The sequence below is a fragment of the Schistocerca americana genome, chromosome X (assembly GCF_021461395.2).
Source record: "Schistocerca americana isolate TAMUIC-IGC-003095 chromosome X, iqSchAmer2.1, whole genome shotgun sequence".
In the NCBI taxonomy this organism is placed as follows: domain Eukaryota; kingdom Metazoa; phylum Arthropoda; class Insecta; order Orthoptera; family Acrididae; genus Schistocerca; species Schistocerca americana.
This window is the reverse complement of record NC_060130.1, coordinates 892,657,326-892,671,907: the sequence shown is the minus strand read 5'-3', so window position 1 is coordinate 892,671,907 and position 14,582 is coordinate 892,657,326. Positions and strand designations below refer to the sequence as shown.

The following is a 14,582-nucleotide window of genomic DNA, read 5'->3' as shown; positions in this document are numbered from 1 at the left end:
TGGTATCTCTCAGTCAACAGACGAGGTCGGCCTGTATGCTTTTGTGCTGTATGTGTACCTTCATGTTTTCACTTTACTATCACATCAGAAACAGTGGACCAACGGATGTTTAGGAGTGTGGAAATCTCGCGTACAGACATATGAGACAAGTGACTCCCAATCACTTGGCCATGTTCGAAGCCTGAGTTCTACGGAGCGACCCAGTCTGCTCTTTCAAGATGTCTAATGACTAATGAGGTCACTGATATGGAGTACCTGGCAGTAGGTGGCAGCAAAATGCACCCAATATGAAAAAACATATGTTTTTGGGGCTGTCCGGATACTTTGGACCACATAGTATACGTTCCATGACTCGCTACATATCTCAGAGTTTTCCCCTTCAGGTTACAGCCACCTCTTCGTCCCAAGAACAATGTGTGCATGAGAACTTTCCTGGAGAGCAGTAAATTCAGGAACTTTATTACAAATACTTTGACAGTTTACTGATAAACTGTGACAGTCTTTATTTCAAATGTCATTTGACTTCCCTTGCTGCATATTGACTGGTGAGTGTTCAGTAGCCTAGCTAAAAAACCCTCTTATGCTCTCCACAAGTACTCTGCCGCCCGAGTAGCTGCTTCCTTTGTGTAGTGTCTCCCTGAACTATCAAAAGGAGAGTCCTAAAAATCCCCACATGATAATGCAGGTCTAGAAACCTGCAGTCAAGACAGTCACAGAGTTGACGAAGCCTTTGGTTGAGACCCTCCACTTGTCTCCAAACCAAAGGACCCCGATCAACTCTCAGAAAGATGCTGCAAATTGTGACCTCTGCTCGTATCCCGCACATGACACCAGCACTCTTCACCACCTCCACTAGCCTCCTGTATGAACTGAGAATCATCTCACAACCCATTGGACAGGCATCATCGGTGCTGATGTGAGCCACAACATGCAGATGACTGCACCCTGCATGCTCGATAGCCACAGGCAAGGCCACCTCCACATATCAAATGAGGCCCCCCAGCAGACATACCGACTACACATTAGCTTTCTTTCCAGTTCTTAACTCCATCCGTCTAAGGAACTCCATAACATGCCTAACATTGGAACTCCTAGTAACTAGTAAACCCCTCCTCCCATGTGCCTGCTTGGACCCTACTGAAGGAGCAGCCACCTGTCCACTCACAGAGTGAATGAATAAGGTCAAGCAGCCAGTCTCCACATTGTTCCTCAGTCTAGAGTGATGTGAACTTGTTACCACCCACCTCTCACCCTGTTGTGGGGGCGGATCCACCAAGTCAAGTGCACTAAGAGGTGCCTCAGAAGCAGAGTCCATTGGCAAAACAAGCAACACATGAGGTGTCGCATGTGACACGCCAGATTATTCACCAACCATACATCCCGAGGCAGCAGCCTGAAGACGACTGACCGTAGACAAAAGCACATTCATTCAGCTGTTCGCAAATTGCGGCCAACACTTCCTGCATCCACACATAGCATGCACCAGTCCTAGCTATCCTAGCAAGACTAACTGAAAAGGGGAACAGCACACAATTCTAGATATGCAACTTGCTACCCTCCTAATGCATCACCAATGGATGCTGATGCGTTAATGAGCTATGTAGCTGGCTGTACAGTGATCAACTATTGTGCTACAGACTGAATGAATTTACACTTACAAATATGTGAGATGAAACAAATTAAACAGAGAAACATGCATGAAGTTCAATAAATATACTATGAGGAAAACACAGAAAAAGAAACACTTAACTTGCCACTCTGTAGATTTACTCATATCAGCTGAGAGCTGGAGCCTGACTGACTGGCTTACTAAACACTAGGTATGCTTATTACTATGTCATCCTCACAGGAGTCTGTCCAATTGTCAAGTGATGGTATGCATGTACGATTCTCCTGTGCGATTGATTTCTTGAATGTCAAATTTAAAACTTTGGCTTTTGTTTTGCTATCTTTAACTGCCACACCAGACTGGTCAACAAGGGACCGAATGGAAGCCTTCACTCTCAAAACAAAACAGATGAGTAACTACTGCACTACAGACAGATGTTGAAGGTCTTTGGTACCCTTATCCATTATGTCCCAGCACATTAGAACTCCTCCCACAATGTAGCCCAGCATGCAGTCCACTGCTGATAGTGTTGTCACGAAATAGTTTGGCATTTAACAACTTTGTTACTTTGGTAGCTTTCAGAGTCTAAATCAGGGGTGTACCATTTCACACACCCTTGATACATTTAAATTACTCTGCAAGTTCCTCTAGAGCTTTATGGATGTAGAGAGGTGACAATTTTTCAAACAAACCTTCTATATGTTCATCAACAATAAACATTATTTACCACAGGAAGTGGTCCATCACTATTACTGCTTTCACCCATATTCAAAGGTGTCTCACCCAGATTAACCCCACATGGTTGCTTTGGGTTTTCTGTGTCCAACGGACAACTCAAATTGCTGGGAGTGTAAGAAGGTGATTTAAGTTTATTGGAAGTCCCATAAGCAGCTAATAAAGGAAGTGTCTACCCGGACACAGCCCCACTCGCCTAGGAAAGCTCAGTACAATTGAGGTGCACCAGGTTTCCCAGAGATTGCCCACTAATGACTGTTCCACCTCAAGAGCCGTGCATCTCATTGGCATGCAGCACATCTTGAGATCGATTCACTTTTTTTGCAGAGCTTTTCATCCTCCTGGTGACACTGGCAATTAAGCCAAGAAACATGTTCCCTGTGACATACAGTTGGTTGGTTGGTTGGTTTAAAAGAGGGGAAGGGGGGGGGGGAACAAACTGCTAGCTCATCAGTCCCTTGTTCTGATTAAAATAATTCCACAAGAGTGGGAGTAAAATAATCGAGACATACAAAACACAGCTGGAAGAAAGAAGAAAACCACAAGAATGACAGATGAGCAACAAACACTACAATAGACAAATTTGGACAAGAAAACCAGAGAGAGACGCACGAAACATGTTGAAGAGATCAAAACACGAGAGCAGATTACCATGGCTGGCTGACCATGAGAATAATAAAGAGAAGCCAGCCACTCTGCAACATATTAAAACCTCCACCCTAAACGCACTAGGGTGGAGGACACAGAGGGACAAATGACATGGCCTAACACTTAGATCAAAAGATAAAACCCACCCTCACAAATAAAATGTGAAACTAAATCAGCCGATGAGGCATTGTCAGATAAAATTAGCGGTAACGAGTCTGGTAACCCAAGATTTCGTCGCAGGGCAGTCAAAGTGGGACAGTGCACCAGAATACAGGCCACTGTCGACTGGGCGCCGCACCAACACTGAGGCGGGTCTTCACTGAGCAAGATAGCTGTGGGTCACCCAAGTGTGGCTAATGCGGAGCCGGCAGAGAACCACATAGTCCCTATGAGAGGACGCGTGGAGGACTTCCACACATTTGTAGTCTCCTTAATGATACACAGTTTGTTGTGCATACTGTTAGCCATTCCATCTCCTAAAGCTGAAATACCCTGTGGTGTAAGACACATCGCAGCTCAGTTTCCAAGATGCCAATCTCTGGAAGCAGTTTCCGTGTAGCCTGTTTGGTCAGCCTGTCAGCAAGTTCATTGCCTGGGATTCCGGCGTGTCCTGGAGTCCACACAAACACCACTAAATGACGGGAGCGCTCCAGGGCATAGATGGACTCCTGAATGGCTGCTCAAGGAGTCTTACACAGAAGAAATGACTCGTCAAGCCATGGGTGGATGTGCTCAAGAGCATGAGATGGCCGCCAGCTCTGCAGTTTGTTTGTTTTGTTTTAGGGCACAAAAAATAACTGAGGTCATACGCGCCCAAGTCAAAACTATAGAACACAATGGACAGAATAGTAGACAGCTAAAAAAGGCACATGGAAAAAGGACTAAAGGACACCATACAAAAATGGAGGTCCAAAACTAAAAATTAAATGGCATTCACCATATTGCTTCAGCGGATAAAAAGTAGAACGCTGTCGACAGCCCGCGCGTCATTCGGTAAAATGTCTGATAAATCAGATGGCAAACCCAAGCTCGAACATTGCTGTTGTGGTCTTCAGTCGAGAGAGTGGTTTGATGCAGCTCTCCATGCTACTCTATCCTGTGCAAGCTGCTTCATCTCCCAGTACCTACTGCAACCTATATTCTTCTGAATCTGCTTACTGTATTCATCTCTTTGTCTCCCTCTACGATTTTTACCCTCCACAATGCCCTCCAATACTAAATTGGTGATCCCTTGATGCCTCAGAATATGTCCTACCAAGCGATCTCTTCTTCTAGTCAAGTTTCTCTTCTCCCCAATTCTATTCAATACCTCCTAATTAGTTATGTGATCTACCCATCTAATCCTCAGCATTCTTCTGTAGCACCACATTTCGAAAACTTCTATTCTCTTCTTGTCTTAACTATTTATTGTCCACGTTTCACTTCCATACATGGCTACACTCCATACAAATACTTTCAGAAACCACTTCCCGACACTTAAATCTATACTCGATGTTAACAAATTTCTCTTCTTCAGAAACGCTTTTCTTGCCATTGCCAGTCTACATTTTACATCCTTTCTACTTCGACCATCATCAATTATTTTGCTCCCCAAATAGCAAAACTCATTTACTACTTTAAATGTCTCATTTCCTAATCTAATTCCCTCAGCATCACCCAACTTATTTAGGCTACATTCCATTATCCTTGTTTTGCTTTTGTAGATGTTCATCTTATATCCTCCTTTCAAGACAATGTCCATTCTGTTCAGCTGTTCTTCCAGGTCCTTTGCTGTCTCTGACAGAATGTCAATGGCGAACCTCAAAGTTTTTATTTCTTCTCCATGGATTTTAATTCCTACTCCAAATTTTTCTTTTGTTTCCTTTACTGCTTGCCCAATATACAAATTGAATAACATTGGGGATAGGCTACAACCCTGTCTCACCCCCTTCCCAACCACCGCTTCCCTTTCATGTTCCTCGACTCGTATAACTGGTTTCTGTACAAATTGTAAATAGCCTTTCACTCCCTGTATTTTACCCCTGCCACCTTCACAATTTGAAAGAGAGTATTCCAATCAACATTGTCAAAAGCTTTCTCTAAGTCTACAAATGCTAGAAATGTAGGTTTGCCTTTCCTTAATCTATTTTCTAAGATAAGTCGTAGGGTCAATATTACCTCATGTGTTCCAACATTTCTACGGAATCCAAACTGGTCTTCCCCAAGGTCAGCTTCTACCAGCTTTTCGATTCGTCTGTAAAGAAATCGTGTTATTAAACTGATAGTTTAGTAATTTTCACCTCTGTCAACAGCTGCTTTCTTTGGGATTGGAATTACTATATTCTTCTTGAAGTCTGAGGGTATTTCGCCTATCTCGTACATCTTGCTCACTAGATGGTAGAGTTTTGTTAGGCCTGACTCTCCCAAGGCTGTCAGTAGTTCTAACGGAATGTTGTCTAGTCCCGGGGCCTTGTTTCGACTTAAGTCTTTCAGTGCTCTGTCAAACTCTTCACACTGTATCGTATCTCCCATTTCATCTTCATCTGCATCCTCTTCCATTTCCATAATATTGTCATCAAGGACATCACCCTTGTATAGACCCTCTATATACTCCTTCCACCTTTCTGCTTTCCTTTCTTTGCTTAGAACTGGGTTTCCATCTGAGCTCTTGATATTCATGCAAGTGGTTCTCTTTTCTCCACAGGTCTCTCTAATTTTCCTGTAGGCAGTATCTATCTTATCCCTAGTGATATATGCCTCTACATGCTTACATTTGTCATCTAGCCATCCCTGCTTAGCTAATTTGCACTTCCTGTCGATCTCATTTTTGAGATGTTTGTATTTTTGCCTGCTTCATTTACTGCATTTTTGTATTTTCTCCTTTCATCAATTAAATTCAATATCTCTTCTGTTACCCAAGGATTTCTATAAGCCCTCATCTTTTTGCCTACTTGATTCTCTGCTGCCTTCACTATTTTATCTCTCAAAGCTACCCATTCTTCTTCTACTGTATTTCTTTCCCCCATTCCTGTCAATTGCTCCCTTATGCTTTCCCTGAAACTCTGTACAACCTCTGGTTCTGTCAGTTTATCCAGGTCCCATCTCCTTAAACTCCCACCTTTTTGCAGTTTCTTCAGTTTTAATCGACAATTCATAACCAATAGATTGTGGTCAGAGTCCACATCTACCCCTGGAAATGTCTTATAATTTAAAATCTGGTTCCTACATCTCTGTCTTACCATTATATAACCTATCTGAAACCTTCCAGTATCTCTACACTTCTTCCATGTACACAACCTTCTTTCATGATTCTTGAACCAAGTGCTGCCTATAATTAAGTTTCGCTCTGTGCAAAATTCTACCAGGTGGCTTCCTCTTTCATTCCTTACCCCCATTCCATATTCACCTACTATGATTCCTTCTCTTCCTTTTACTACTATCAAATTCCAGTCACCCATGACTATTAAATTTTCATCTCCCTTCATTATCTGAATAATTTCTTTTATCTCATCATATACTTCATCAATCTCTTCGTCATCTGCGGAGCTAGTTGGCATATAAACTTGTACTACTGTGGTAAGCATGGGCTTCATATCTATCTTGGCCACAATAATGCGTTCACTACGCTGTTTGTAGTAGTTTACCCGCATTCCAATTTTTTTAATTCATTATTAAACCTACTCTGGCATTACCCCTATTTGATTTTGTATTTATAACCCTGTATTCGCCTGACCAAAAGTCTTGTTCCTCTTGCCACTGAACTTCACTAATTCCCACTATATCGAACTTTAACCTAATCTGTTCCCCTTTTAAATTTTCTAACCTACCTGCCCGATTAAGGGATCTGACATTCCATGCTCCAACCCGTAGAACGCCAGTTTTCTTTTTCCTGATAACGTCTCCTGAGTAATCCCCGCCCGGAAATCCGAATGGGGGACTATTTTACCTCTGGAGTATTTTACCCAAGAGGACGCCATCATCATTTAACCATACAGCAAAGCTGCATGCCCTTGGGAAAAATCATGGCTGTAGTTTTCTCTTGCTTTCAGCCATTCGCAGTACCAGCACGGCAAGGACATTTTGGTTAGTGTTACAAGGCCAGATCAGTCAATCATCCAGGCTGTTGCCCCTGCAACTACTGAAAAGGCTGCTGTCCCTCTTCAGGAACCACACATTTGTCTGGCCTCTCAACAGATACCCCTCCGTTTTGGTTGCACCTATGGTACGGCTATCTGTATCACTGAGACACGCATGCCTCCCCACCAACGGCAAGGTCCATGGTTCATGTGGGGCAGCTCAAACATAAATTGAAAAAGAGGCATTCCAGCAGGAAGTGGCAGACAGTTAAAATTTGGCCGCAATGCGTACAAAGTGATGAGGCAGTGCCCAATACGCAGCCGAGTTAAAATAATCTCCTCCTTGAGGGAGGCCCGAGACGAGGTCACCCAAGGCACTAGGAGAGGTTTAATAAGCCATAGCTTATTCCCATGAAGGGAGGACCATTGGTGCTGCAAAAAGGGACACCACCTCCAGACAGAGGGCAACGCAGAGGTCATCGGACGGAATATAGGTACTTGGACTGAGATACCAGGTCTGCAACCTTGGCAGCAGCATCAGCAGCCTGGCAGATCGACATGACCAGGGACCCACAGAAACATGACATTGGCTCCACCAAGGGTGAGCACGTGACAGTTTTTCTGGACCTGCTGCACCAGGGGATGAGCAGTGTACAGTGCACAGAGACTTTGGAGGGCACTGAGTGATTCTGAGAAGAGGACACAAGTGGGAAGGCTGTGTCGCTGGATGTACTCCGTGGCCTGATACAAGATTAAAAGCTCGGCTGTAAATACTGAGGAGACTGCCGGATCCAAAACCGAAAGACACGGGTGCCAATGACGAAGGCACACCCAACCCCATGGTCAGTCCGAGAGCCATCAGTGTGTACGAAGGTACTATCTCTAAGTTCCATGCGAAGGTCTTGAAACTGAAGGCGATAGACGGAGGCTGGAGTAGTGTCCTCAGGAAGTGAATGAAGGCCTAGGGGAACATGGGCTGCTTCAAGCCAAGGTGGTGAAGGGTTCACACCCGTTGGGAAAGCTGCAGGTAGTGTGAAGTTAAGCTCCCATATCAAGTGGCGAAAGCGGATTCCAGGAGGTAACAGAAGAGGGATGAACCCCCTACTGACAATCAAAGGAATCATCAAAGAAAGAGGCATAGGACGGGTGGCCACACATGGCAGACAAACAGCATGCATACCTGCTGAGGCGAAAGTCATGGTGGTAGGACAGTGGTAGTTCAGCAGCTTCCGCATACAGACTCTCAACTGGACTGGTGTAAAAGGTGCCTATGGCCAAATGGATGCCATGATGATGGATAGCGTTGAGATGGTGTAAAAGGGATAGGTGTGCAGTTGCATAAACAAAGCACCCATATTAGAGTTTCGAACGGACAAGGGACCAGCACGAACCAAGGAGTGTGGTTCGATCAGCACCCCAGGAAGTACCACTGAGGACATGTAGGACATTGAGTGACTGTGTACAGTGGGCTGCCAGTTAAGAGACATGGAGTCAATCATGATTTTGACTTTCTATGTAGGTGACCCCCTCAAAAGCGAGGATGAACACCCTGGTATCAATCTTGTTGTCTGGCGAGCCTCGTCCTATCTGCTGTATGAAGGAGCTTTATTTCCCACAAGATAAATACTTTAGTGAGAAATCTTAATATTAAAAGGTATCTCCATAGAGGCAAAGTAGATAATGTTAGGACACCAATTGTGTATTAGAAATATCATAGGCTTGGAGAAGTAAAGTTTTGAAGCTTCCGACACAATACCACCTATTTACAATGCAATGGTGATTTGGAAAGAATGCGATTCTTCATTAGCTGTTTCCGGTTTTGGGATTTGTTATTAATGTGATACCTCACTGACAGACCAATGATGTTATTAACATGGAAGATACAATACTCAAGACATCATCAAGATGAGAACATTAGAAAACAGAAACTGACAAATTAACAGGTCTTCCACAATAATAGATTTTTTAGGACTATTATTGTTATTAACATTCTCAAACATAGTATCAACTTGAAAATATCGGGCCACAATGGAGAAATAGGGGATTTCATCAAACACTTTAGTGCAGCTTTGGAATGCACAACTTACATAAAAAAAAGACTACTAAGATACATTCTTTGGCTTTGCCAACTCACAATCAAATTTTCACCTTGCATCCTAGACCTCAGTCTACACTACAGTTTGGTGCAGGTAGCTGAATGGTCCAATTCCACTCATCTGCTTTGACCTGTGACATAACTTGTGTGACATTAAGTGCAGCACATTTGAAATGGACTGTACAGACGTCACGTTGGAGCAAGAGATGGCACAGGGCACACACTAGTGTGGGACATTTATGTTTCTAAACTGTTCGTGAGTGTAGTGAAGCACTAGCCTGAGAGAGAGAGAGAGAGAGAGAGAGAGAGAGAGAGAGAGAGAGAGAGAGAGAGAGTTTTGTTTGAGCTATATAGGTCAAATGAAATAATTGATTCCAGATGTCTTTTTATACTTTCTTATTCTGTTTTTGAGGATTTCACTTTTTTTTTTAAATTGTGATGTTATTCTTATTGTTGTACATTTAGCATGTCCCCACCATAAACCTCCTACTTCCCGTGATTGTCCTGTTAGTTTCATTTTATCGCTGGAGTGAAATATTTCATAGCATTTACAGCTTCGTTTGCAGGTGTATTTAGTGACGTTATGGTTACCACATAGCTGGAAACAGGAGGATCCGCCACCTTCATGGTGCCACAGCTCAAAGCAGACAGGCAGAATCTGAATTTTCGGTATTGCCGTCCAGTGTTACTGCATCATCATAAAGAAACCTATACAGATGTAGTATACAACACAATACAAAACAAAACATTGCTCCTCTCAATGGATCACTGTCTCCACTAGGTCTATAGAAGTCTAGTAAAGAACATAATCAGTGCTACTACTCACAAGCATTAAACCACATGTTATAAATAAAATACACAACCAAGATGTACAACTGCAACATATCAACAAAAATATCCTGAAGGCTAGCTATGTAACATAGGATTTCACACTTCAAAGAATATACCATGAGTCTTGCTGTTCACTAGGCTTAAACCTGCTTGTAATTGCATTAAGCCTTGATTCACTGATCACACTGCTATGCACAGGTGTATGGTAATTTGGACTGTCACGTACCATCGAAAAAATACACGCCACAGAACTAATGGAAAATTGACTGACAATGTTTTCTTATGCTGCAGAAATGAATGTAACTTGCAGAAAATTAAAAAATCAACTTGTTAGTCATTTCAAGCAATCCAGGGAAAGTTAATAAAAATGCAAATCTATATTGTTTTAGTCTATAACAGTGACTAAAATGGTGACCCATTTGCAGTATTCAAACTTAACTTTAAAGTTTTTGTTTATGCTATAACGTCATCTTAAAACTAAACAAGACTATACACACAATAATGTGTGTGACACAGTTTCTTTGCATTTAATGTACTGTTGCAGAATAATTCAACAAATCATATAGCCTGCAAACTTTTTCTCAACTGTTCTGTTCCCTCCTCCTGAGGTTGGAGAAGTCAAGATGTCAGACAACTAGTGTCATATGCTACTTTACTCGCAACCTTAATAATGAAAAATGAAAGTCTACAATTGTACCATTGTTACATGACACGATTTATTTCACTGTGCTGTTTTCAAGTTAAAAGGTATGTACAGCAGTTCCTGGTCCATTACAGGAGCTCCGACTCCATGGAAAAGAAAGTACACTTAATACCAAGTTATCACTACCGAATGTTGGCTCCATCCCATAATGTAATACTGATATGTTTGTGATGTCATACATGCACAAAGAGAAAGAGAGCAAAACAATGACAATATTTCTTTTGGCTTTAGATAAGTTTATGGAATGGAGGTTGCAGTGACTGACTGACTGGTAACAGAGCCCACGGTACAGGTTATGCTGAAAGGTGACAATCTGGTTGTGAGTTGGCAAAAACAATCGACATCGATACAACAATCCAGTTGTTAGATACTGATCTGGAGCATAGCTCAAGGTCTAGGTTAGGTCGAAAAGTGACTGTTTGGTAGTGATTTGGCAAAGTGGTACTGGAACTTCAGTTAATCCAAAAGCAAGCTCACTATGCGCAGTGTTTCATATCCCCAGGAGGTTGATTCAATCTACCAATACTGGATGTCGGTTTTAAGCCATGAAGGAATGTTTTAGAATGTGAAATGCGGCCACAAACTGAGAAAGCAAAACACTTGCCCTATTTATTTTCCCTACATATTTTTTTCGGAGTGAAAGTTTTACTAACAGACTGATCTGTAGGGCAGCAGGAAGTCTATATTAGGTTGGAAGGTAAATCCAGTGAATGGCATGTAACCATTATTTTTTGTGTGTATGAGAAAGGGTAGGAAAGGGGGCAGAGGTGGGGATATAATACGAGAACGTTAATTCCCCTGTATTTCACTTTAAATAGTGAAGAATTCGAGATATTACTTATCACTTGGTTAGCCTACACACAATACCAAACAATTAAGATTCGTCGATGTTTACGTCAGGTGAGACATGTCTGCTATTTACGGTATTACGAAAATATTATCTGAATGGTTTTGAGTTCCATAGGTTTGTTTTCAGAGGATGGAAATTCGTCTGCATACTGCACATGACATACAGAAGTCCTATTGAAACTTCACGAAGTTGAGGGTCATGTAACACATATTCACATGTGATGACACGAATGACACTTATAGTATTCCATTTCTAAATGTAGTGGCAACACAGTAACGTACAATGAGATTAAGAACAAGTATCAACAATCAACCGATAGAAACTAAAGTTCTCTCGTGCACCGCTCAAATTCTAGAAAGGCTAATTACTCTAATTTTTCAGAGTAATCACTTACGTATCCTGTTAACCTCCACAGTAGGGCTTTCACTACGCACACAGTTCCCTTCATTGCGGTGTGAACATTCACTCGCTGTCACTTCAGCGGACAGCATTCTTACCACTGCATTTGTAGTATCAACACTACATTTGACAATTGCGGTTCTGGGTCAAAGATCCACATTTGGGAAGATATGATCATTATCAGCTGAAACAGACTATACGGGGAAAAAACAATCGAAGGTTGATATACAGCAAATAGTTGAGAATTAAGATCAACTACAGCAAAGTCAGCCGTGCGCAAGAACTGTAGGACGTCATGGGTAGAGGCAACCGATTAGAAAATTAGCTAAATATTCGCACATATGAAACAAAAAACGTAACTGTTTAAAGCTCTTTTAGTTTACGACAAAACTGGAAAAATGAGTTTTTATTTAGCACATTCAGTTTAAAATCAGTTCATACTGGCAGTCACGTCACTTCATGTCGCGTCAAAACATTTCACAATGGGTTTCAAATGGTGGCATTCACACAAACCGTCAACGGACCGTCACCTCAAGTCAGGGTTTCTCGGGAAATCAGTTTTGACTGTTTCGTCATATGGAATCATCTGAAGTTAACCCATTTTCGCCGCCTTCATGCATGTTTTAGAAGTGGATTTTGTACTTCTTTCTCCTTTTAATCTTAATTTTACCATTGTGCTTTGCAGTCGTGGCAAATTGCAAATGTTCCATGACGACTTGGATATTTTCTTCACTGAGCGTCATTCCGCAAGTGAGATCAGATATGTGAAAGCGAAAAATTATTTAGAGTTTACAATGACTGAACAGAGCTAACATCCACACTGTATGTAAATGACAATTTGACGAAACAGTTTTCATTAAATACTTTTTAAGTGAAAAAGTTAGTGTGACGGCGTAGGCTGTCGCCAGCACACCGGTCGGCAAAGATGTAGCAAGAAGATCGATAGTAGGTGCTGAATCATGTGCGCCTATCACGAGAGAAGCCAAAGGCAGACTCGCAAGCAACATGCTGGCAACGCCCTCTCGGCCGTAAGTATTTAGATCGCCGCCGCGGACCGGAGGGCTTATCGCTGTATCCCTATCCAGCATCTCCTTCATCAGGGAAACTTCCAGCACCTCCCCATCCCAGATGTTGAACTTCGCTGTGACATCTACCCTTCCTATCAACGTAGCCTGGTCTTGTTCCCCCCCCCCCACCTCCTTCCCCTCACCCCATGCAACCCCTATTCCTCTCCCCTCCCTCTCCCAGAGCGGATTTCCCTCCTTCCCCCTGAGTCCCTGCACCCCTCCTCGGCTGTTTTCCTCTCCTGTCCCTTCCACCCCAGCTCCCCTTCCGCGTGCCCCCCATCTCATCCCCCTTTCTCTCCCCTCCTCCTTTTCCCTTCTCCCTTCCCCCCCCCCCTCCCCCCCAGCGGATCCTCACAGGTTTTTATTCATTGTCAAGTGTGCTGCGTTAGTGTTGCGTTTGGTGCCGTTATACAGTGTCATCTAGTGATGTGGTTTTAATTGCGTGCTCGACCTGTATATAGTCCATTATTGTTCGTGTGCTTTTTATACTGTGGCCGACTTTTAACTTGTTTTTGCCTCCAGTGTTTCTTAAGTGCGCTTCAAATTGCCAGCTGTGTTCTTTTAACTTTATGTCGACTTTTGAACTGCCCCCAGTGAATGTCCTCGTATTAGTGTGTATTTTACCTCCCATCATCTCCATTTACAGTGTTTTATGTCCCCCTTTTTATCCCCCTTTTATGTAACAGTTCACCTTTCTGCATTTTTTTTGTAAAGCCCTTTAGCTGAAGAGCGGTGGACTGTGCCACTGCCCGCCATCCTCTGTCCTTCTACATCTACATGTATACTCCGCTAGCCACCAAGCGGTGTGTGGCGGAGGGCACAATTCGCGCCAAAGTCATATTCCCCTCCCCAACCCCCAACCCCTCTGTTCCACTTGCGGATCGCGCAAGGGAAAAACGACTCTCTGAACGCCTCAGTATGAGCTCTAGTTTCTCTTATCTTTGAATGGTGATCACTGCGTGATTTGAAACTTTGTGCCCTTGTGGGGCAGGGGTGAAATTACAATAAAGAAAAGAAAAAAAATGGAGGGCTCATTCTCAGTCAGTAGCTCAGTCTCAGTCTCTCAGACACTTGCTTAGTCACTAGCTCAGTCACTATTCTAGTTGGCTTCTATCAGTACATTGCTACCAGTTTAGTGTACATAGCAGGACTTGTACTTTACCCATAACAACACTAAAGTTTGTTATGGCTACAATACCGATGCTGCCTGTAAGAGGACTATCACAGAAGAGCTTGGACTCTCTTAAAGATAAGTAGCTTCATGTTTATGTAAATAAACAACCCTGTTAAGGTATTGTGCAATTGTACGGTAGAAAGAGCTCAACAGCCACCATACAACATCCTCTCCCTTTTTTCCTATGGTAAAAGACTCTACAGTTAGTTCTAACGCAGGAGAAAAAATATAGTTGTTTATCACTTTGTAAGAACACTACCACCTACTTATAAAACGCATACAAAAATTATCGAAACGATAATTTTCATTTCATTATACACAACCAACAACATCCAAACACATTATCAATATCACATATCGATTATTCGATTATGTCACTCCCACTGTATTCTAATTTATAAGAAAAAAATAATGGA

The 14,582-nt window shown here is 42.6% G+C and overlaps 1 protein-coding gene across 1 annotated transcript in view; it reads right to left on the bottom strand.

Moving 5' to 3' along the window:
• The window catches only part of LOC124556562 (mucolipin-3-like), a 136,044-nt gene extending 123,953 nt beyond the window's left edge, over positions 1-12,091 (bottom strand). Inside the window, exon 1 of the mRNA XM_047130518.1 lies at positions 11,921-12,091. Coding sequence (XP_046986474.1) covers positions 11,921-12,017 — 97 coding nt within the window. The 5' untranslated portion in view covers positions 12,018-12,091. The remainder of the gene's footprint in view (positions 1-11,920) is intronic.
• Between the last annotated feature and the right edge of the window lie 2,491 nt (positions 12,092-14,582).